Source organism: Corvus kubaryi, unplaced genomic scaffold, assembly GCF_017639235.1.
Source record: "Corvus kubaryi isolate FWS band 111438036 unplaced genomic scaffold, C.kubaryi_AGA036_p1.0 37017, whole genome shotgun sequence".
Lineage (NCBI taxonomy): Eukaryota > Metazoa > Chordata > Aves > Passeriformes > Corvidae > Corvus > Corvus kubaryi.
In genome coordinates, this window is record NW_024581009.1 from 7270 (window position 1) to 32313 (window position 25044).

General features: G+C 40.7%; 1 protein-coding gene across 1 annotated transcript in view; it reads right to left on the reverse strand.

Annotated features, from left to right (window-relative positions):
• Positions 1–6: 6 nt before the first annotated feature.
• Positions 7–25044, reverse strand: part of LOC121660950 (ras GTPase-activating-like protein IQGAP2) — a 33490-nt gene continuing 8452 nt past the window's right edge. The window contains exons 2-4 of the mRNA XM_042020562.1: positions 1680–1836; positions 457–534; positions 7–138 (exon numbers count right to left, since the gene is read on the reverse strand). Coding sequence (XP_041876496.1) covers positions 25–138; positions 457–534; positions 1680–1832 — 345 coding nt within the window. The 5' untranslated portion in view covers positions 1833–1836 and the 3' untranslated portion in view covers positions 7–24. The remainder of the gene's footprint in view (positions 139–456; positions 535–1679; positions 1837–25044) is intronic.

The window sequence follows — 25044 nt, forward strand, 5'->3', positions numbered from 1 at the left end:
GGTGGAAGAAGAGCAGCAGCACAGTCACGCAGATGCACTGAAGGGTGCAAGAACAGTCTGGAAACAGGGTAGAGGCAGAGAAACTGGGACGTACAGTAAGAGGAAGAGGCAGCAAGAGGCACGATGTGAAGAGGTAACCTAAAGGAAGCAAATATTTAAGTTTTCTGTTTTAAACCATATTCCTTTCAGGGCCTCCCCCCCAGAGACTGCACTAGCAATAAGATACAGCTCAAACACTGCTAGTGTCCCCCCACCTCAGCCCACACACACCGGCAGCAGCAACACAGGACTGACACTCCCATTGCTTTCCACATTACCTTCTCCTCAATTTGTTTTTTGAATTACCCCTTCCCTGCAGACTTACTGTAAGGAACTGCTTATGCTCAAGCAGATGAAAGGGGATCTCAGTGAGCCAATGATTTCAGCCACTTTCTTTGCTGAAATTTAAAGGCTTACCTTAGGCAGACCAATGGATTCCATTGCTCTTAACCACTGCACAGTGTTGTCAGTGTGCCGAAAATGAAGGCCAGATCTCTGTTAGAAACATAGGAGAAGATTATTAAAGTCACATTAAGCAAATTCTCTACTTATTGATCCTCCTGTTATTTCCCAGTTTTATATCCTGAAGCTGAGTTCAAGGAATGTTTGCTTATTTGAACCTGGAGACCAAAGTGTAACAGCTTCAATTTTGCTAATGAAGCATTCTAACACATCAACAGCTCCACACTGAGTTCAGCTCATTCTTTCACATTACATAAGCCAGATTTGTATGGATCAGGGTGGACTGTGATTGAAGTAGAAATTTATACAGTCCTTCAGTATTCTTTGGGAGTAGAGGCTGGATGTTAAATACCAGGAACCAAAATACAGAAATAGTAACACTGCTCAGAACTTCCATGAAGAACAGATAAGGAGGTCTTGGAATTCTTCAGTTCTACCTGAATACCTGACCCTCCCTAAAGCCTATGACAGCAGCATAAGAATAAAGTGGGAAAGTATTTTTATTTTATTTTCAATGTTATCCTTCAGAGCAAAAGGAAAAAGGAATCTCTGAAGTTTTGGAGATTTTCAAGAGAAACATTTAAATGTAACTGGAATTCTTAACCATATTTTTTTTTTTTTTTTGCCCCCTCTACTTGTTGAGATAATGCTTTCCATAGTGGGACTAATGTGTATGAATATATATTTCTGTATTATCCAGGTCCTTGGAGCTAGCAAAAGCCTGTGCAGGGAACAAGCTAAGCTCATTTACTGGTAGCTTGCTTTTTGCTTCTCATAGTTAAAGTTGATAAAATAAACACAGAGATCTAATGAAGTGAATGTCAGATATGCTCACATTCTAAGATGAAGAAAGCTTGAAATAGTTACCAAATTCTTTTGACTTCTATAACTAATGAGAAATAACTTTATTAATTGCAAAGCTCATGTTCTCCTTGGAGCCAGAAATGTAATTTGTGCAGTTTTAAAAATGTGAAGCCACACCAAAACAATTTTTCTATGGGTAAAATATCTCTAACTTATCATACAGGCTTCTTACAGCTGTGCATCTTCCATCTAGTCTCTACAGCCTTAAAAGAGATACAGAAAACTAACTAGCCATGCTTAGGAATCTTTAAGAGCTGGAAGACAAACATTACTGGGTTTTGTCATCTTGGTGAGAGAACTGAGAAAGTTATTACCTTGTAGCGTGACTGCTCCGCATCATAGATCTTTTTGTCTGACACCACATTAGGTGCAAAGAATTTCGCAAGTTTGGCAAGGTAAACACCATTTCTTAAGCCTTCTTCCAGTTCCGTAGTTGGGGGCAGCTCTTCGTCCAAGCAGACCTCCATCCATCTACAGAGACATTTGAGAAACATTGTTATTTGTATTTTAATAGGAGTAACAGCTTTTGCCTACAACTATCATACTTTAAATGTCACTACCACAATGTAATTATAACAGAAGGACAAGTGCTAAGGAGAAAGTCCACGTATTCATTCGCATGGCATATCAAAATGATTAGAGAGTCGTATCTGTGATTGTGACCCATCAATAAGCAAACAGCATGCTTTGAGGTGTTCACACTCCAAGGGGTCTAACTCAAATCTTTTAAACAGTACTAGGCTTATGAAGAAAACTAGAAGAAAATGTGGAGCATTGTTTATTATTGATGTTTACATTTAAAAAAACCCTGTGATTTCTACACCAGTGCTGAACCTTCTGAACATCAAGGACAGCAATGTTCTGGGTGAGGCAGGTTCCTGTAGCCAATGTGCTCTGCAACATGACCTTGCAGCAATGCCCACCACAGTACAGAGCACTCCTGCAGATTATCCTCCTTCCTGCAAGGGAGTTCTGCACTCTCACCCATGAAACGCAGTACTGGTGCTGGAGGGAGGAGTGAGGGTTTTGTTGAAAAGCCCGAGGTACTTCATGCATTTGAGAGCTGCCTGGCAGTAAGTAGGCTGAAACACAGCTTCTTGTTAGTGACAGTGACTAAATCCTGCAAGGTGCTAAACTAGTTGTGTGTTTGAGATTTAAGATGTGATAGACATGGTAGGAGACAAAACAGTATTAATTGAATACATAACCAGTTCAGAAGGCAAATAACAGATATGAAACCATATTATCTAGTATGTTTATATTGAGTAGCCAAGAGAAATTGCTTCCAAAGCCCTTCTGAAAAAGATTCGTGTCCTAATCACTGGACCAGAAGTTCCTTACATTGGTGGTCTAAGTGTTTTGGCCCTGTGTTATTATTCTTATTTCCAGCAGCTAAATCACATTACAAGAGCTTTAAATCTGCTTATTTCCTCCCAGTATTTTTTTTTAATTTGCTTAGTCAATCTCTCATGGTTTTAGGACATTAATATCAATACAAATAAAAAAGCTAAAAGGCAAGAATAAAGTTGAAGACATTAGTTCACTTTGCTTACTGTAACTAAGGCAGCATCATTTTAAGCAAGACAGCATTACAAATCTGACATCACCTCCATAGGGGTGACTTCAGAAACCTGAAATCTTGGATCCAAGTTGAAAATGAGCCAGTTTTTACTTCACCATGGAGTAGAAGAAAGCTCACTACATCATTTTGTTTCACATTAAAACTCTAGACAAATGTTCTACTCCATTCCACTTTTGGATTTGTTACAGGACATATGAAAGTTGTTTCACTGAAGCACAGACTACCTGAATAGCTGTTTAGGAAACCAACATCCATAAATCCGACACAATATCACACAAAACTGCACTAAGCAAGTGTCATTAGGAGAACTGTATTTTGCAGTACAAAAGCTGCTTCAGTGAGGAGAATCATATTCCTGATGAGTTTCCCAGCTTTATCCTGCACTGCATGTTTGTGTATTATGGGTCCATGCCAAGGGTCCCAAAAGTCACCCTTACTAATGACATTTTATAGACCAAATAGATTTATACTCTAAGGAATCACACTTGTCTTCTCCAAAGAAGACAAGGAAGAATATACAAAGAAAGTGTACTTCCAGCCAAATATGGCTTTTACCTGAGCCAGTTAGCTTTTCCTATAGAATTTATTTCCTAGAATGTGTCTTCTAGAAAAAGAATTGTACAGATAAGCAGCAGGAGCTTGCTGAGCCAGAGCAGGTATTCACCATGAGCCACAGCTGACTCTGCTGTTCAATGGATCATCTCCAGAGATATGAACGGTGTGCCTAGAGCAGCATTTTGTATTCTTTGCACTTCAAACTCTCAGTTTTCTTGTGAAAAGACTTTTCTAATATCTTAAGTCCAGGGCACCAGAAAGCTACTGCATTGGAACTGTTTTTGAAGATACACACATGTGCCCACCTGCAATTTTTCTTCCTTCCAGTACAAAAATTTACTACTTATATATAAAACTGAGTCATTCCCTGAGCTCTAAATGAGATGCTGATCCAAAGTGAAAGCTACTCCTCAGCTTTTCAAACTTCTCGTAATTCAACAGCAGTAAAACTGTTGTGGGTTTTTTCCCAGCATGGTGATAAGCCTTTAAAATTAGTCTGGAACCCTTCTGTTCTAGTTAGGGAGGCTATGGTGTCTAAAGGGTAAATGCAGTACCCTGAGGAACAACCTGGAAACAGTATGAGGATGCAAAGAAAGAAGAAAGAAGAAAAAAAGTAATGTAGAATACACCTGTCAAACCGCAAGTCCAGATAAACATACAAGAGAACAAATCTTTTGAGAAGGAGGATGTTAGTAAGTCAGTGAAAAAAAGAGGGGGGAAAAACTAGAGAGAACTAAGTGGAGCAGACCTGAAAGATGTGAAGTTTCTTTCCATTTACAGCCAAAAATCTAAAAGTTATATCTACTCTAGAAAAAATTAGGGGTCTGCAATAGGGCAACTATAACTTACAGCATTTGGTAATCAGTGTCCAAGACTGAGAACACAGATACAAGCTGTATTACATATAAGATATGTTTTACCAATGTCTGGAAGTTGCAGAACTTAGCTACAACAAGATCTACTGTGAAAAGATTTACTGTGTTTCCACATGTTTAATCAGAGGAAGGAAAACCTCAGGATTTTAATTAAATCTTGCTAGTATACAAACAACCTTGTAACTCAGTTATGCAAACAGCTGGAAGGTGCTGTAAGTACTCTGCAGAGCCTTCTCTTCTCCAGGCTGAACAACTCCAACTCTCTCACCACCCAGAGAAGGGGTGCTCCAGCCCCCTGATCAGTTTTTCAACCCTCCTCTGGGACCCACTGGACTAAGTCACATCTTTCCTGTGCTGGGACCCCAGAGCTGGATGCGTCACTGCAGGTGAGGTCTCAGCAGAGCAGAGCAGAGGGGCAGAATCCCCTCCCTGGCCCTGCTGGCCGCGCTGCTTTGGATGCAGCCCAGGACACGTTTGGCTCTCCGGGCTGTGAGTGCCCATGGCTGGGTCATGTTGAGCTTCCTGTCAACCAACATTATCTATAGCACTTTTCTCCCCAATGCTTTTTGCAGTTACAGAAGTTTTGTTCCCCTTACACTGATTCAGCCAAAAGGCAACTATGGTTTTAAACAGAAAGAACCACTACTTCAAACCTTGTGAGGTTCTGCTTTTTAAGACATAGTTTGGTGAGTTTATGAAGGTTATTATATAACATGGTACAATCAGCAGGACCAGACCGGACTGAGAAAACCAGAAATCCTTCTACTTTTGTTTCTTTAAGTGAAACAGAGGATATCCACACGACAGTAAGGATTTATAGATACCTTTGGAGCAATTTCTTTTTCTTCAGGGCTAAAGAAGCAGCATTGCCTTTGGCTCACCCACTGTTTTCCTGAGCACACAGAACTGCAGCATCAGCGTCACATTTAAGTCTGTTGCAGAAACTGTTGCCCAAACAGAAGTAGTAAATACCACTGATACACATGATGAGGTGTCTATAAGTCAATCTCAGACAGTATGTTTTCCTTCAGTATCAAGCTTGTAGAGTAAGGCTATTATAGCTATCAAATGTGCACATGCATTTCTACCATCCTTTTTCAACAACATAATCTCGTAACTGTGCTTTTAACAACCCTAACTTAGTGACTGAGGTAGGCCATGAAAAACTGACGGTGGTGACCATGATGGTTCATTTGGTCACTCATTTAAGCTAAACCCAAACCCTGCTCCATGGTGGAGGGATAAAAGTCAGCCTCAGGAAGCAGAGTAAAGCATACAGCATCACCAAAGCTCATCTAAAATTAATAGTCCTTCAGACAGTCCTACAGAGCTACCCATGCCAGTTATAGTCTTACCGTTTGGATAAAATATGCATAAACAGGAATTTTCCTAAGGAGAGATACTTAGGAATGCATAAGTACAGCCCACTTTGATTTTCATAGTACTGCAGTACTTGCCAACACAGAAACAAAGGATTTGCCTTAGACAAAAAGCAAACCTAGATCTGATCAATGAAAATGTATCTCCAAAACTTTAGTTCCAATACATAGTACTAGAGAGTCAGACAGGAATGAATATTGAGGCACAATTCCCTTTTGCTTTGCTCAGTTCTGTTTTAACTCTTGACAACCCATGGCAGAGCTGTTCAGCAGTGAATTTCTGGCAAGATAACAATACACCTTCTATACCAGACTCAAGAGCAGCAAACAGCATGCTGCTCACCAGGAGATCCTGTTTCCACTTTTGACTATGTAGTGGAACAGACTGCCCAGAGAAGTTGTGGATATCTCCTCACTGGAGATATTCAAGAACTGGCTGGACTCAATCCTGTGCAATGTGCTCTGGGATAGCCCTGCATGAGCAGGGAAGTTGGACCAGGTGACCCACTGTGGTCCCTCCCAACCTTAACCATTCTGTCTTTCTGTGAGAACAGCAGCAGTACAATTAGCTCAGACTGAATTTTAAAACAAAAACCCCCTGCTGAATCTCATTCAAGGCAAGTTCAAGGGAACTGGAAGACACAGTGCTGCACTACAAACTTAACCAGTTATGAAGACGTCATTGACAGTGTGTGGTGAGCAAAGTACACACACAGGTCAAGAGAATGGAAATGCTGGAGTCAACATTCAGCAGAGAAGAGAGGATATGTTTTACAACCGACCCAAAGTCCATCACGTTTGGCACACAATCTTGCAGTGAAATTTATACTTTTGCTGCCCTGCCCCTTCAGATTATGCCTCAAGATGTAGATCCAAGGGCACCAGGTTTGTGGGGAGCAGACCTTCAAAGAAGAAAAAATGGGACTCCAGAGTCATAGCTCAGAACACTACATGCTGCTATGGAAAAGGTGTAGTGAAGACAAGATAAACATAAGTTACCTCTCATTTATTACCTCTCTGGCTCACAACCACAGCCTTTCAGTCTACTTCAGCACAAGTGAAACAGACTGCTGCCCTAGAAAGTACAATGTGGCCAATTGGTTCCAAAGGAAAAAATCTTGCTGGTAGAGAATAATAGTAACCACAATCAGACCCAATGCAAAATGTTAGATTCTAGCTTTAAATATCTGTGAAGTGGTGGAAGTGGTTTAAGTCAAAACATTTACTTGGACATACTCAGAAATATACAACAGTCTGAAGCATGTGAGCTCATCATTTAAAATTCCACACTACTATGTCTCCAGTTTCTGAATCTACAGATTTGTTAAGAAATCTCAGCTCTTAAATCTTCATTTTCTAAAAAAAATATAATTTTCATTTAGCTGCCAACATTCACTTAAATATTGCTTTATAAAGGATGGTGACAGCAGCCAAAGCAACCTAGGTGTGTTCCTTGGCTGACTAGTGGTGGTAGCGTTGATTTGTTTATAAAGAAAACCTGTATGTTAACTTTGGAATTTGTTCTCATTATACTGCAAGCTTTAGTATGATACATCTCCTAAACCAGAAAACTTAGGAAAAGGTTATTTCACAAATAGCCACGGGTTATTTCCAGAGGAAAACCATGCAAAGCTTCCAGCTATCCCATGCAAATAGATACAATACAATTTGAATACCATCATGGCAAAAGCTATGAGTTGTATAAAAAAGTGCACAGCCTTGGAGGCTTGATTTCGAGGCTGCGGAAAGTAGAGCGGTTAGCTGAAAAAACTGCTTTCTTCACACCCTTTTTTTCCCCCCTCATGTTCTGGTGCATTCAGCCCCAAACATTCCTTACACATGGGAGCCTTAGCTCAAGTCAGAGCTATAGTCCTCTGATGCCAACTTACTCCTGGAGCCAGGCACCCTGGAAACAATCTTCCAAACTTGAAGCTCTAGATTCATACTCCAGAGACAGCCTATACTGCATCTAAAGTTTTACCCATCCTAAGAACTTATCTTGTCTGAAATAAATAAAATTTTGCGATTGTGGGTCACCACAGCAGTAGGGTGAAGGAAGGTATGATATAGGTCATTCCAGTCACCAGTTCTCTCATGTTACATACAAGAAGTAACATGAAGGTAGCAACATGGAGGACACCATGAATCACTCGGCTACACAAGATCTCAGAACTTCAGCACATAAAGAAAGTTTCAAATCCTTTAGCAAGAATTTTGGATTAATTTGCAGTTGTCAGTTTTTTTACACTTCCATAAGTTGGTTCAAATTCAAAGCTGCATATCTTTGAGTCTCCAGCTAGTGTTAGATTTAACAGCATCAGCTTTCTACCATCATGATTTCATCAGGGAGGATACTGACTTTCAGCAAGAGCTATAGTGAAAACTATGAAACATTAATGTGTGGATTCTTTGTGTATAAATGTCAAAACAATACAGATCTCACTGCACATTATTGCATTTAGTTGAGCTGTGCATGCCAGGGTGAAGTTTGTTGCGACATTCATTTCCCTGATCAAAGCCCTTCTTGATGCATTTCATATTCTATTCAGATAAGCAGAAGCTAGGAGCAGTGACGCCTTGCCTGACCTGCACAGCACACGGAACCAGCAATAAATCATGTCAGCAACATTTTTCCACACCAGATTTCTGCTGCCATGACAACACTGCCATATTTACAAAATAATCTTAAAGTTGTTATAAAATTCTGGTGCACAAGATGGCAGCACAGATACTACATGCTGGTTTAATCTGTTTTACTCCAGCCACCCTTTATGCGGGTTAATCAGTGATTAAAGTCCACAAGGCAAGGTGCTGCTCAGAAAGCTGGCTCTGGAGCCCCGACATGGCCCCACGGCCATTGAAGGCTGCAGGGCACCCAGCAGCAGCCAAGTGCTGTTTACTCGGCAGTCTTTTGGTGGGGGAAAAAACAGACACTCTCCAGCAGCACCACAACTGACAACAGCAACACATGTGCATGTGTTTCAGGACAGTCCTCAACCTTAGCAATCAGCAAGGCTTTGTTTTGCTGCCTTGTCTGTTTGCAGGAGACATTAAGATTTAGCACCGGGTATCAACCGCAAATTCCAGGACTGCTACTTGAGATAATGGTGCTTGAGCGGGGGGCCAGCAAAGCTCAGCCTGATGGCAGCAGAGATGCCTCATCTCTTCCCCCCGCTCTTGGCCTGGCTCCAAGGTGCCAGGGTTTGGCGAAGAAAGCTGAAGAGGCAGTGCCAGGAAGGGAGCTCACCATGGTGGTGGAGACTGAACAACCACAGCAAGTATGTCTCCTTAAGAGACCTCACATTGTTGCTGCCTGTTCCGAGCTTCCCTTCCCCAAGACACTTGCCTCTGTCATGTGCTCTGAAGCCCTTTGTTCCAAACGCGGGCAAAACCAAATGTAACTCAGACTCTTTAGCAGTGTCTCATTGGCCGGTCACCCCGGGTACGCCCCCAGTCCTCCCCTTTCCCCTTCTCCCAGTAAAAGAAAGGACCAAGAGGGGGCCCGGCCTCTTTGGCTTGCACCCTTTCTGCGAACATCTTGTCTCTGTTTCTATTTGAAAGCTTCTAATTGCAGGAATTGGCAACCAAAAGCTGTATTTCTCCCTCTTTGCTTCTGCTGGTGGTATCAGCTTTGCAGCTACTACTGCCGCTTTTAGAGCTACTGAAATGCTGGATTGCCCGTGCTACCTCTCTAGGCTGCCCGAGGCTTTCTAAGGCATTGAACTACGAGCCTAGCTGGTAAAAAGCTATAAGTATCTCCACATCACATAATTCTTCTAAGCAGAAACAACAGTACTCAACAGATTACGTGAGCAAATGAGGTGGAATTATTAAGTCTGTGATCAAAGGTCTCAAGAGAGGAAAAGTATCTGCTGAAATGTACAGTCTGAAGTATCCCTTTTTTATGTGAAGAACTGGATTTTGATTTGAATGAAAAGGGAAAAAAAAGATGGAACAGAACAGTCCTCTCCTAAAAGTCATGCAAAACCTGTGCAACTAAGTTAACACAACTCCAGTTTTAATAGCCTTCTCTTCCAATAGGCAGCAGAGACACAACAGCAGAAACTCAAGTATTTCCTGTGTTAGTCGGGCAGTGGTGGCTCAGTGGCCCCTGGATAGCATAATTTCAGACAGATAACAGACTCAAACCACTAATGAAATTTAGGTAGTGCAGACACAAGCTCTGTAACAAGTCCCACATACAGACATAAAGGGTCTCCTGACAAATAAAACAATGCTTTTCTCTGAAAAGAAGATTAATTTGGTACATGAATTAATCTAAACTTAGTTTTCCACAAATCTGTACAGACACTGATTTGATAAACAGAAGCAGACACAACAATAAAAGCATTTATACAGTGCAGCATTTGTGTGGAAATGTTGCAAAACAAGTTTTTCCCCCCAAACACACCATGTTTGCTTTAGGAAAACACTGAGCAGACTGTAGTTTAGACTTGCACATTATACTGTCTTGCTACATGCTACAGCAGTTTGCTTTGCTCTGTTACGTCTTCTATAGCTACAGTACAGTAATACAGTTTAGGGCACCCTCTTAAAACAGCATATGCTATTTTAGACTTACCAATTTAAAAGGTTCTGGCCTGAATAATCTCATAGTATTCCAAGCAATCCACTTCAGCAGAAGAGTAGCAGAAGATACATGCCCTTGGTAAGCCTCAGAAATGTGGCAGTAAAATAACCAATAATGAGTCCTTGAGTTAATCCTCACACTTTCCTCACACGATAGTCCCACTAATCTTAAATCACCGTCTTTACCCAAAGTCCACACTCTGCCATGGCAGTAATTCCTATCCAAATCCATAGAAAATAGAGCTGTAGTCTCTATGAAGTGATCTATCCAATAATCATTTTGATGAAGCTTCTACCGAAACTAAACCACACCTGTCCATTAGGGAACATGCATCTTTTGTTAACCCTCTCCCAAAATCCACCACATCATCAGAAGTGCTGCTTCTAGCAGCCGTCAAACTAGCCAAAAATGGAACAATAGCTAAGAAAACCAAGTAATACTGCAGTTTTTACATCACAATCTAGTATTATATGTGTTTGCCCCTTACCACTGCAAAGTGCCTTCCATGCAAGTATTAGTCTCAGGTGTTCAGAGGGATGTGCTATTACCTTTCTTTGCAGGTGAGAGGACAGGCATAAGCATTACCACCATGCCTACAATCATCACACTTTTCTAAGGAAAAAAAGTGACCCAGGGAGGTAGCTCCAGTGCAGGTTCAACACAGAAGCTTTTACAGTGTGCAAAAGTGTTAAAGCCAAGGCTGTGATTCAGGACCAGCAACAGAAGGACACAGCTCTGCCTGCAGACCTGCACATTGGCAACTAATGCAGCTGGGTCAGCAGAAACCCCCAAAGGAGGCACAGACTAAAGATTTCATCGAGGCCACAGAGAAGACCTGTGGCAGGGGAGGAAACTGAACTTGAGCATAGCAGGATGCAGAGTGCTGTTCTGACTCCTTGACCAGTTCAAATCCACTGGATCAGACATGGACATTTATATTTTTCTGTCTAATATCTGACAAAGGTTAGTTTTGTGAAAGCAACTAGCACCAAGTCTGCAGGTATAGAAACTACTAAACCCAAGAAATACATCTACTAGACAGGCAGCTGCAACTTTTAAAGAAAGGTGCAGGACAGCAGCCAAGTCAGAATTAAAAGACACGGATGAGAGAACAAGATAAGTGAAAAGACTGAAAGAGCCAGCTTGTGAAAGGCTGAACTGTTGTTCAAAGTGTTTAGTGTTATGTAAACTCTACAAAACTGCAACAAGGAGTTTAAACTTGGTCCCATGTCAAAAAGAAACACAAGATTGAGGAATAAAGTTAAAACCAAGGCATTTAGGTGAGACATGTCATGCACAGCACCTACAGTTACCTTTTCCTGTTTACTTCTTCCCACGATTATGCAAGAAATCCTCTCCTCCACTTTCCATGGCTGGAGAGACAGTACTCTCCGACCTAGTTAATAACAATCTATAAAATTCCAAGAAGCACATGCATACAAATCAAATCTGGTATAGATGAGGAAAATTCAGGGAGCAGTATAACAGCATTTAATAATCCACAAAGAAATGCCAACCAAAGGAATTAATGTATTGCTTTACACTGGTGAACATAAACAGCCTCTCTGTAAGAGAAAACAGCAAAAATATTGAGTGCTCTTCAGCCTCACCTTTATCATCAGAATATAAGCCAATAACTGCCAAACAAAGCTTTGGATCCTCCAGGACCATATCTTTTTGCCTGTTTCAAAACTACATTGTGTTTTGTTCAGAGAGCTGAGGCAGACAGTTAGCACTGCTTTACACTAAGGGTCATAACCAGAATTTCTATATGATATGTAGACATGGGATCTTGGTGAAGAACTGTCTGCAATTTTTGCAGTGTAAGTTGGAATTTTTCTTGAGAACATATAACTACAATAGTCATTGGCAGCTCAAGCAAATCTTTCTAGATAGCATTCAAGATACAGCAATAAAACAATTCTTTAAGAAAATGGACTGGAGAAATTAAGTGGTAGAACAAGAGGTTTTAGCTGCGAAACTCTAAAATATTCCCTTGGAACGAGGAATGTACTAAGGAATTATATTAATGTATTAAGGTAGTGTGAAAGCTAAACTCTACTTCAAAGACTAGGTTAGGCTAGGAAGAAAAAAAGCTGATTATAATCAGCATGGTAAAAAGTTAACAGTGCAATTAATCATGTCATGCAAAAAATACCCAGTGTCTGGTGACAATACTTCAGTTTAAGGGTTTTGAGATCACCATCCCCAACATCCGTGTACACAAGACAATCTCTTCTCCAAGAGCAAATAGTGATATACCCCTATCAGAGTACTCACCAAGTGATAAGAATCTACCTACCATCTATGCACCAGTATTCAAGTTACTCAAGACAGTAAGAGAGGTACAAAGAATACTTAATCAGCTAAGAGCCTTCCAGTTACCAGACAAGATATTAGGGACTGGCAAAAGCAGGCTACTGGGACACCATTTGGTTCAAAGGCCACAAACACATCAGTGGTGTTATCAAGTCTGTCTTACAGAACCTAGAACCAATTCAGGACACCCTCCCCTGCCACCACCATGACCCCAAGTACCAGAGTACAAAAATATTTTCTTCTATCCTGTCAAAAAACAAGAAGTATTTCAGTGTTTTGAATGGGCAAACCATCTATCAGCACCTACACTGTTGGCTGGCTCCCCTCCCCAGGCAGCCCTCATTGTCTGGCTAGCTGACCCAGTAACACAATAACCACACATCCACGGCTGACCCAAGCTCTCATGTCCTGTAACACCATTCCCGCTGCAGCTGCCACTCAGGCAAGCCACGAATGCCTCTGCATATTCAGCATCATTTTGTCAACCAGCAGCAAAAAAGCAAAGCGGCAGGCGATTCCTTGCCAGTGGTAGCCCAAGCCAAGTGGAGCACACAGCAGCTACACAACCCCAGCCAGAATGCTATCACCATTACTGGTCACATTGTTTACACACAAGATGCCATATGCAAGAAAAGTCTTCTTAAGCTCTATTCTGGGTGTTTGACACTACTTACAAGAAACCACAGAGTTTTATGCAAAGTGATAAAATGTAAAACAAAGTTCTTCTTTGTTTCCTTGTTCATGCACAAAGAGGAAATAAAAATGCAAGAATTTCAAAATCCAAAGGAAAAACTGACAAGTTTTAGGGACTATTTCAAACCATTCAAATGGTTTGAATTCAAAATTCGTGGAGCTTATGTACTACAACTCTGTTTCCAGAGAGGTTTCGGCATGCTCTAGCCCTCTAGCAAACTGTTAGCTGCACAAACTCTAGACAATAGTTTGCTCGTCAATTTCTATAGAAGCAGTTTCTGAAAAATAAAAACTGCTGCAGAGAAGCTCAATAGAGACTTTTTCAACCAACACAGTGCCCTATTTGGAAATAGTCCTGTACCACCTCCAAGAGCTCTCAGGCAAATTAACATAAAAACTTCTGTATTAGAAAATGGAAGTAGTGACAATCATTTTTATTTTGAAATCAAAGTGAAACACAGGGTAGACACCCAGGCATCCTTATCAGCCCTCTTTCATTAGGAAACTAATTTTTAGGGTGGTACAGCTCACTTTACTGTTACCACAAAAAGACGACAAGAATAAAAACACCACAATGCTTTACAGGAGCACTTTCCTACTTTTCTTCATAAACAGCAGTTCTCAGGGTCTCTAATCTACAGCCAGCTAACAATTTAACACAGAAGAAAAACCCCCCTGTACCTGTGAACTTGAACCAAAAGATATTTTAAGTCAATTTACCTTGTTGCCAAGCCTATTAATGACCTAGTTACTTTGATCAAGTTAATCAGCAAACCATCACAACTTGTTAACTCAGCCCTCCACCAAGACCTAAGTGACTTAGGTTGCTATTTTCACCTGCAAATTTGCTCCCCTTCGTCCTCTGCCCATTCCTCTACTCTTTATCCCAGTCAAGCACCTACACAGTGCCATTCATGCACTCTAAGAAGATACTGCAGCGGTTATGCCCAGAAGCCACCACAAAAACTGGATCCCCACTTTCCCCTATAATTCATAGAGCATATTTTTGTATGGTTTTAGCAGGGCACAGGTGTTCTGAGCTACTGGCAGTTGCAGCCTGCAGAGCCTGACCATCGTGGGCAGTGTGAAGCCTCCTGCAGGAGGGCATTGGTGCTACTGGCTCTCATGGCAGTACGAACCAGCCAGCCTGCGCAGTGGCAGCAAGCAAGACAGCAATGCAGAGTGTGGAGACACCGCTCATACACCAGTGCTGAGAAAACAACTGCCACAGGGGAGAGGAAGAGAAGTGCAACTGCCACCATGCCAAACAGTTCCTGTCAACAAGAGAAACGGACAGGAAGAGCCAACCACAGTAGAAACTAGATAAGGGAAACCTGACGCCTTAGGATTTAGCTTTTATATTTTCAGACCCTGTACTGGTTTAGTGTGTAACTCTAAAAACTTCACATAGCTTGTTACCTACGGTTAGACATAACAAATCCTCTCTGGGCCTGGACTCAAAGACACCTTGTTGTCCCAGGCCCTGAGATACGTAAACTAAGCCTCTGAAAAAGTGGAACAACCCTGGGGTAACTACATCATTACCTGAAATACTAACTGGAGAATTAACCCTGATATGCGAATGGACCAAACTTTAAAAAATGTGAAAAACCCATGACCCAAGGTGCATTTTGGGTGTAGCCCTAGGGCTCTGTAACCATAGTGTTCCTTTATTGAAGGCCCTTCAATAAATACCCTCTTTTATTTTCTTAATCTTGTCTAGCCTCTGTTTTCAGGTAGCCACTCCAAGGCATCAGACCCACAGGATGAACACCAGGACAGCAAGATCTACAGCAGGGAAGAAAAATCTGGTAGACAACGCTGACCAAGGTTTTAAAGTGGTGTGGAGGGTTGTGTACCTTAGCCCAGGTCAAGAACAAGATGCAGCAGTGCCCCAGCAAAAATACGACTTGCCAAACTCTAAGGAATACATGAGATCCATACTCTCCCATCAACTCAACTGTCAGAAACCTGAACATGAGCACTGGAAAAGACACTTAATCAGGGGCAGGTAATTGCCTGGGATCACAGTAGATTTGGCTGAAATAGTGAATCTAAAATTGTTCAAGAAATACTTACAAAAAAAGGAAGACCCCAAAAGAAAGTGTTAGTATAATCATGCACATATTCCAACAGATGCAAGCTGAAACTGAAGGAATACAAAGTTCTGACACAGAGCACCTTCATCCTTAGACATTTCCCTTCATGTAAGATTTAAAAAGCATATTTTGCATAACTCCTGCACATTTCCTTTGAAATCCAGCCAAACCCTTATATAGCATATTTTACTTCCACTTTTCATATGAAATGCAATACAGTCAAAATGTCTTCATACTCTTCTTCCTCAGGAGAACTAATATGTATATTGAAAGAAACTTAACAGCTCTTAATTTTGAACATGAGAGTTACACTCTTTGACTGATTTCAGGAGTGCAAGGGTTCTTGCAATGAAATGAAAAGCCCAGCAGAAGTTCTGTGTTCACCAAAGCAAATGTTCCCTATGCAGAGGTGCAAGGGCTTTTTTCTCACTTGGCTGCAAAAACACCCAAAGACCCTCTCAACAAATTTCATCTACTTCAGATGGGAAAAAAAGGAAAAAGCACATTCCTCTTGCCCTTTTTATTCCTTCATAATATAGCGAGCCTTTAGAACTTCATCTGCTTCTAATGCCAGTTTCTAGTACAAGCAGGAGACATTTGTGCAGACAGCCATTTCCAAGTTCCCCAGACTGGTGGTATGTTTTCATCACCACACTACAATAAGGGAGTTTCTCCAAAGTGGAAAAGCAGAACTCCTCCCGGTTGCCATATAACACCTCATCCAATGACAAAGTGCCCCCATCTTCCATAGCACCAAGTTCTCAAACAGGCCAAATCTCTGCAACTTTAGCATTCAGCTACTTTCAACATACTTGCTTATCAGGAGGCTGAAGGTTTATCCAAGTGTCAAATGTCCAGTCCCTTAAAATTAAAAAACTGTGTTCTTCCTTAGAATGCTGCCACTACAACATTGCACATAGGGTAAGCCCTATTGAGACTATGCAATAGCACACTAAATGCTTCATTTAAAAGAAGAAAATAATCAAAACCACATTTCAGCTGTTATGGGTCTGGCAGAAGTAGGCTTCTCATGGAGGGGATGAACAATCATTTATATTGAAGAAACCAAACAGTACTACTGAATTCTATAATGTAACCTGTAAATCCAGTATCTAAGTGGGAAGAATGTTTCTAGATATGCACATAAAGATATTAGAGGAATTTTGATGCCAACATAGAAGTACCTGGGGCATGGCAGTCTAGAAAAGGAAGTGCAGAAGGCTATTCAAGAGGGGAGCAAACCCCAGTGTTGCCCACCCCAGCCAACACCTGACCAACCTCAATCCCTATTGCTATAGGGCACTGTCTGCAAGCACATCAAGGTGACACTAAGATGTGGGCTGGAGAAGCATATGAAAGTAAAAAGAAAAAGCATACATCCAGCCTAATAAGCCAAATGGGATGCACAGCTCCTACCTGAGCAGCAGGTTTGATCAGCTCATTTGATGGCTGCTGGAAATCAAAATGTTCAAGAGCAATTGCTTTTCCACTAATCGTCTTACAACTTATGTTGCCATTCAAGAAAAATAAAATATATTCATGGACAGAACAGATGGTGAACATTGAAAGAAACACCAGATTTAATTCTTCTATCCATCAACTGATCATGGCAAGTACATAATCTTTACTTCTCTTAGGGCTATGAAAAATAGTGGAATGTGCCCAGCATGCAGATGGCATAAAAGTCCTAATTCAAAGATAACCCCTTCTCCCAGACAAAGAGCTGGAAATTATTGTCTTCTATGTATCAGCACGAAAGTGCCTTGTCTTCACTATGGCTGGCCAGGGAAAGAGTGCAAGCATTTATTCTTCAGAAATAAGGGGTTTTTTTTCCTTGCCAATTGATTTACAAACACATTAAGTGAAAGATAAGCTGTCTTTTCAATATCACTCTGGTGGCAGATGTGGTTCTAAGATACAAACAGCTTGTTAACAAAATCCTGAGCAACTTAATTCTACATTTATAAATATATATGATATTCTTGAATTATAGCACACTCCTTTCACACCACTTACTTTATATAAACACTGCCTCTCTTCTCCATTCTGGTTTGCTTTGGAAAAAAACCCCTCCTGCCACTGCAGTATACCACATCTGGGGTGAAGTATTTGCAACAACTGAATAGAGAAACACCAACTGTGTGAAGCAAGAGAGTAAAGAAAACTCTAGATTAAGAGGAAGACTAAACCTACATTTTTCAGAAAGTTTTCATGGTTTCTTCATGATTGCATTTTTAAACTAATTTCGGTATATGTGTATTCTACTACTGGCTGTGCTTACATGCAAATGGTAAACTCCCAATCTCTCTCATGCTGGGTGTTAGGGTTAATTAGATTTTCCTTTGCGCAAATTTTTAGACCATTTGCGGCTCTAAGTCAAACACAAACTTTACATGGACTTTTTAAAAAATTTAAATTAAGATATTTGCTTATTATGAGACAGAACTATACATTACAGTATTTGCTGTATAGCAGTAACCACACATCTGCCTTTACTTTTAGGAGTTAACTAAAAAAAGATGGTGAGCAAAACAGAAACATTGTCTTTATATTGCCAATTACTACAACTCAACAGTGGCCAGAGCTCAAAAGCTGCCTTTGTGTTGGATAAATTTCTGTTACATAGATGAAATAGCAGCAGTCCATGTAAGAACAAAAACTAGCCTGTACACAATTGTAGTTCTTGATTTTAAGGAAGTCTTTTAGTCTCTCCTTGGTGCTCTGTCAAATGGACTTAGTTTTCTATGACAAAATACCTGCACAAAAACTTAATTCTAGTTTTCAGCAATTGCCAGTGTCCTCACCTTGCATCTTCTCAAAAAGCTCGAAAAGGTGATTGCTTGTTTTTTGTTTTTTTTACAAAAATTTTGATTTAGCCTATTTCTACTTCAACATGACTAAAAGTAAATTTATATTATCATAATAACGTCTATTATTGGTATGTATGCTTACAGGAACGTGCACCAGGCTGCCCAGCAGTCCTCCAGTTACTCAATTTTGAATCCACAAATCTTGTCACCACGATAATCCAGTCTAAGCACTGGGATCATGTCAGCTCTGTTCAACATATGTGAGTTCGCATGGCTGGAGTTTTCCAAGAGGAGAATGTGCATGTCAAGGGAAAGCAGAGTGCTGCTAACATCAAAAGCATCTAGAAATATTGAAGCAATGTGGACCTAAGTCTGGGTGGGGGCTTGAAATATTTAAACAAGAGGAATGCATTGTAACCCCTTTTATATTGCATACATATTATCAAGTCTGTACTTAGCTCTCCTAATGCCTAACATTTGACTTATGCTTTGTTTAGGGCTTTTACATCTATGTAAACCAGTCACCATGGCCATCTCTTTGGCATTTATGACATATGAAGAACAATTATTTGAACCAGGATGAACAATATCTGATGGTCAATGCTCTTTAGCTACAGGCTGGTGGGAACATATTCTCTTTTGATAGTACCCTCAGTGCCTAAATGCAAAATCCCACTCCAGGAGTAGGAGGCAGCCAAATAATGAGCCGTTCTAACTTCTTTTAAGTTACAGGTCCAAGATATGATATAGGTTAGGGACAACTGAAGGGCAAAGATCTCTTTCTGAATGAGTTTTAAATTATGAAAAATTTTATTTAAATGCTGTATTTAATGGTCTTACCAGGAACATCTGTTGGTGTTCTGGTTGCAATAATCAGGAGCAGCAGAAGTAGCAAAGAACACTGCTCCTAGGGGCAGGACCAGTACTACATCACACAGGGAAATGAACTACATAAGCTGAACACCTAGACTTACCTTGCTTAGAGCTGTGCTTTAATACAGGTGGGTCAGTTTACATGCCAGGTTTTATTCACTGTTTGGTTTTAACACAGAAACAGAAATGAAGTAATAAGAAACACGCTGCTCAGTTCATTCATCTTGGGAATACACTGTGTGCTATATTCCAGGCCAGGGTCAGACATCTGACAACATGATGGTTAGTAGCAAGTTAAATTCCACATACATTCCCAAACCAGCAGAACTCAAATTGATACATCTGCCAGAAACAGGAGAAGAACAGAACAAAAAGTGTTAGAAGACTGTTAATTTTCCCACAAAATCGTATCTGTTGGCCTCTTTTGCCTTTGACATTTTATGAAGGAAAAGACTTTGACCCTAGTCTTAGTTAATGCATGTTTCATGTGCCTGTGCAGGCCACTGGCCCAGAGCTCCATTGCTGTGTGCAACAGACAGAATAACCCAAGTTACTGTGACAAAGGACTCCTGAGGATGGCAAGTTGCTCCGCAGGGCAGCCCTTCCCCAGGTTACAGTACAGCACAATGACCACCAAGAGCAAATGTTGGTTTTTTGAACAATGTGGCAGGATGAGGAAGGGAACACAAAGAAACATTTCATGTAAATACATTAGATATTTACATTTGAAATTCTGTCAAACTACTTAAGTGAGGCTAAGGATGTAATTTCAAGGTTGCTTTATAGTACAGATAGATAGCCACTGGACAAGTTAATGTGCTTTTCCTGCTTCCCATTCTCTGCTGCATTCTTGTCTGCATTTTCCCCTAGATTTTTGGTCACACCAGTGCCCCAGGGATAGTGTGAAGAGTGGAACCAGAGAAATGATCCTGCTGAGAACTAATGCAACAACACAAGATACATATGTTAGTGTTTGACCAAATCAGTTCTCTGATCTGACACAGCTTGGCCGTGTGAACTATTGCTGGCACAAGACAGACAGCAGGAGAACAGGATTACCCACCCTGCAGTCATCAGAAAACACAGTTCAAGAAACACTGACACTTTTCTTCATACCTTTTGCACTATCCCTGTATTTAATAAGCACACACACAATTATACATATTTTAAAATTGAGACGTGCATCTGATATGCAGTTATTTCCTTTTTGTTCTTGTCAGCCTAATTTCTAAATAGCCTTTGGTTTGTATGTGGGATACTACAGTATCCAGATGACATCATTTTCTGGCAACTATGGCAGGCCTAGCCTATGAGTCACTTCGCAAAATGTGGGGAGAGCCTAGCTAGGGAAGTACACAGGATTCACAGGTTTCTATTGTTCTAGTGGACCATGGGGTCCACAGAAGTTCAGCCACTGCTCAGTACAGAAAAAGCAGCTGTAAATCTCACTTTTGACTGAAATGAAAAGCAGCACCTTAGAGAAGTGATCACGCAAATACAATTGTACAGTCCGAAATACCAGAGTTACACTATCAAATGCTTGCACGGATTGGTTTATTAATGGGCAATTCATAGCAGATATGCAAACACACACTGAGGTGCAAGTTACTTTATCTGCTTTTTCCAGCTGAGCACTTCCACAGCTGTAAGCAGCAGTTTCACTAACCCTCTGCACAAGGCAGGGCTACAGGATTACAACAAGGCTTCTCTACTCAGCCCTGTCCAGCCCTCCAATTAACCTATCTGGGAAATAGACGGAAAGAGACCCAGAAGACTATGGAAACAATTTCTCATTACATACTGTCTTGAGGAATAATGCTAATTATCATGGAAGTGTTTCTAGTTCTTCACTGAATCCAGGCACTTATCCACCCCGAGAAGAATGTTCCCTCTTTAGTCACTAACTGGATCTTGTTTGTAAAGCCAATCTCTGTTTCTAAGTCTGTCACAGTTTGGGAACAAGGTTGCTGTAGGGGCAGAAGATTTAAATGGCTATCCACAGCTGACAGAGACAGTAGAAATATTGTCCACAGATAAAAGCATGACACACATTAACATGCACTGCTTTCCTTTTAGCTTTCATTTTGTAGCTTGGGTAAAATCTAACACTAATAACTCTTCTCAAGGTATATTGGAAGCATTTCATCTACCGCAACTGCAGCGTCTCATTTCAAGTGTTTGCCAACCAGAAGGGCTGTTTGCGCACTGAATGACAGGTTTATTAATTGCTTAAAGAGATATGTACTCCAAGAGAGAACAAGCACTGCTCACTGAATGCCATGGTGCATATAGGAGCAAGACACAGGTTTGCTGTACCAACATCCCCCTGGTTCAGACACAACCATTTCTCCCCTCCCAAAAAATGGAGTTAGCTAAAAACACCTAAAAGACCATGCCTGAGTTTGCAATGTGTGTACACCTCCTTTGTGTGACACTGGAAACAGACTTTTACCAGATTTTTCTACCCCGGTCCCTAAAGTAATTAGAACTGTTTAAAATTCACCATAATTTGATGATTTATACCCAACTTACATAATTTTGATGTGTTTCTGCTCTTCATGACATTAACAAACTAACACACCATCAAAAAGCCATCCTCATGTTAGAGTATTGTCTAGTGCTCTCTACTTTTTTAAAAATCATCTTCCACTTCAGCTTTCTGACCTCTAGTCAAGGAAAGGCCAAAGATACACCATGTTCTTCCAACTCCAGCAGAGACCACACCATCCTGAAGTATTTTGTGCTCCAGTTGTGGAGGACACTAACTTCTCCCAGCAGGCAGCACTAGATGAGTATTCAGACACAGGTACCAGAGGGCCTCCACGGGCCAAGAAATCCTCAGCAGTAAAAAGATATGGAGGACAGCTGTTGTTAAGCCAGCTCTGCCCTGTCCTATCTTCACCCCGCCCTGAGTCGTCCAGACACCATCCAAAGTTGAGGGGAGAGGTCCCAACCTCTCCCCTGAACTGCAGCTGTGCTTCTGACATAAGAGCAGCAGAGGGGCTTTCACTATCTCTGCTTTTAGAGCCATGTACAAGAGGAAACTTACACGTGTAAGCTGTCGCATCAAGCAGCACCACTCTGCAGAACTGCAAAGCTGACAGGTGACAAAAGGACCAGCAGCCCAACATCCCTCATTGGCTACTACCACCACATTTAGTCACTGAAAGCACAGATCTTCATGACGCTTTGGGTTTTGTATCAAGTTCAACTACCAAAAAAATTCCTCAGCTTTTTCTCTTTTTTTGCTACACTTACACTAAGCCATATACATTAGCAGCATATTTCTCCTAAAAAATAGTCACAAGGAAGGCTCTCCAAGCTAAGGTGTTATGCACTTGGGTGATTTTAAAGCTCTGTTTTTAAATGTTAGAAAAATTATTCCATGCAACCATGCTGGTCTACTTTCAAGCAGAGATGAAACAGGCTTATCAATATACAGTGTGTCTTTTAGCAGAAAAGTATATGAGAATTTATGAATATTGATCATTTTAATGCCAGCAAATCCTACTGGTTCCTGAATTTTATATGAAATTATTCAAAGCAAAATGCTTCAAGACAGAAAATCAGTGTTTGTTTTCTATCTGCTTTTCTAAATAGAAGACCATTGCCTATGGCTATACCACAATACACAAAAATTGCATGGTGAGGTAAAAGCAGTCAGATAGACCTTCACATCTCAAGAAAGATGGGAAAATGTGTCTTCTCTGCACACCTGTGAAAACAAGAGGAGAGCATGGCTTTCAAAGTAGCGGAAGAATGGCTCTGTCTAGTTCCTGTGCTCAGTGAATTTGGGTGCAGCAATCACTCCTGCTCTTATTATGCAGAACAGCTCTTTGATTAAAGAGCGATTTTCCCCAGGACTTGGCTATCTGGAGAAGGAGCAGTAACCAACGTTCACCTGGGTGAGTCAAGTCAAGTCAGTTGAATCTACCATACCCACATGCATATTGAAACCATAAAAGAAAAGCACAGTATTTCTGATAGAAAAATGGGATTTCTAAAAAAGCTAGTCAACAGCACCATTTTGGGTTTTGTCAACCAGAATAAATAAAATATTGCAGTTTGGTATGCACTATTTATGCTTACTCTCAAAAGCCAGTACTCAAGTCAAACTACTGAACTAGCCAGATCTGGTGCCTGCTTTGTTCAGTCTTCTCCAAATACTTACAAAAGCACGTTTTGTGTACTAAATCTGAAATAATTTTTTTTAGGACCAGGTTCTCACCTATTTACGTGAGCAAGTATCTTAATTTCATATTCCTCTTAAACCACTCTCTGAGAAGTATTTGTCTTCATAAGTGTGTTGGGCTTTACAGAGCAAATCCAATGTGATGCAGTTTCCTCTCGCCATGAGAAGACTCAGAGCAAGTAGTTTATGACAATTTCAGCCCTGCATCCAGAAGTTTACCTGAATATGAGAAACATACCAGAGAACATAAAGTGGAGTGACAGTCACACAGGCTAGACAACAGATCCATAGCTCCGTACCTTACTGTCCAGCACATGCAACAAAGAGGTACAAATATGTTTATTAATCAATCTCATAATACTTTGAGTCTCATTGAGTCTCAGTTTCTCAGAAGTTAAAAATTATTTTAAACATGTAATTGTCTGTACTACCTACTTCAGAGGGGATAACTAGAGCAGGAAGAAATGTGACATGTTTGTAATAAGCTTCAGTTCTGACCTAAGGTACAAGACCTAAGGTACAAGAAATCATGCTTCTTTGCACACAAACAGCATTGAACACTATTCAAGAGGCTGTTACAGAGCACAGCCATTTATTCCAGCAGTTGCACTGTGGGAACACACAGGTGTGCAGATGGCGCACAAGAAAAGCGGCATTCCCAAGGACTGAAGGCTCAAAGTTACTTGGTTCCTTCCAAAAGCATCAAAACACAGCACTTAAAATCATGTCAGGCTGAAATCTAACTCATGTTTGTTTTATTAATGCATCTAGACCTTTTTCTATGCATTTACATGGAATGTATGAAGGACTAAGAGGGACTGGTCTAATTATCTTTAGCAGTGCTAAGCTGCTGCTCAATTTTTTTTTTTTTACTAATCTAAAATGAGAGCTTGTGTAGATCAAAGGTTCTCACTAAATCATAGATCATTACCCCAGTAAAGATTACATTACCCATCAAAGATGTACATGCCTGCTCTTTGTCAAAGAGATCAGCGGGTTTCATTATGAGGTGTGGGTCTGTTTCACCTGATTTGAATACTTGTTCTGTGTATGGTCCTCTATGCATCTCCCCTACAAACCTAGGAATTGCCATGAGTCTGAGGACAGCGGTACTCATTATCTTCTAAAAATGCTTTACTCTGCTTCCTAGGCACAGATCACCAGAGCCGCTGTGTTATTGGGCAGCTCAAGCTAAGTTTATGGTCTTGCCCAACACCACATATTCTTAGCCTAGGATTTATGGGCCATATCTGAATTGCTAACAAAAAAAAGTGACATCGCTTACACAGCATCTGAAGTTGACCATCTGACATAGCAAGTTAGATGCTACAGATGTATGACCCCTCCACCTTTAGCAGAGAGCAAGTACAGAAAGGCTGTGTGTCCTTATCACTACCCTTTCAAGTGACAAATGTGCTGACATGTAAAGGTTGCTTTCCAGTTAAATGGTTCAACACTCTCACTAAACATATATACTGTTCTTTTTATGTTTAATCTCTATTTAAACCTCTTTTTTTTATTCAAGTAGTATTTAATTACATTCTGGATGGAGATATTTTCAAAACAACAAGAGTTATTTCCCTAAGAACCCTAAGTTGATGCTTTGGAAACATTTAAGATTAAAAAGGAGAATATGGGTGGTTTTTCAGCTCACTAACAGCTCTGACACAACATCTTCATGATAAATTTTCATCTGGTCAATAGGGCTCAT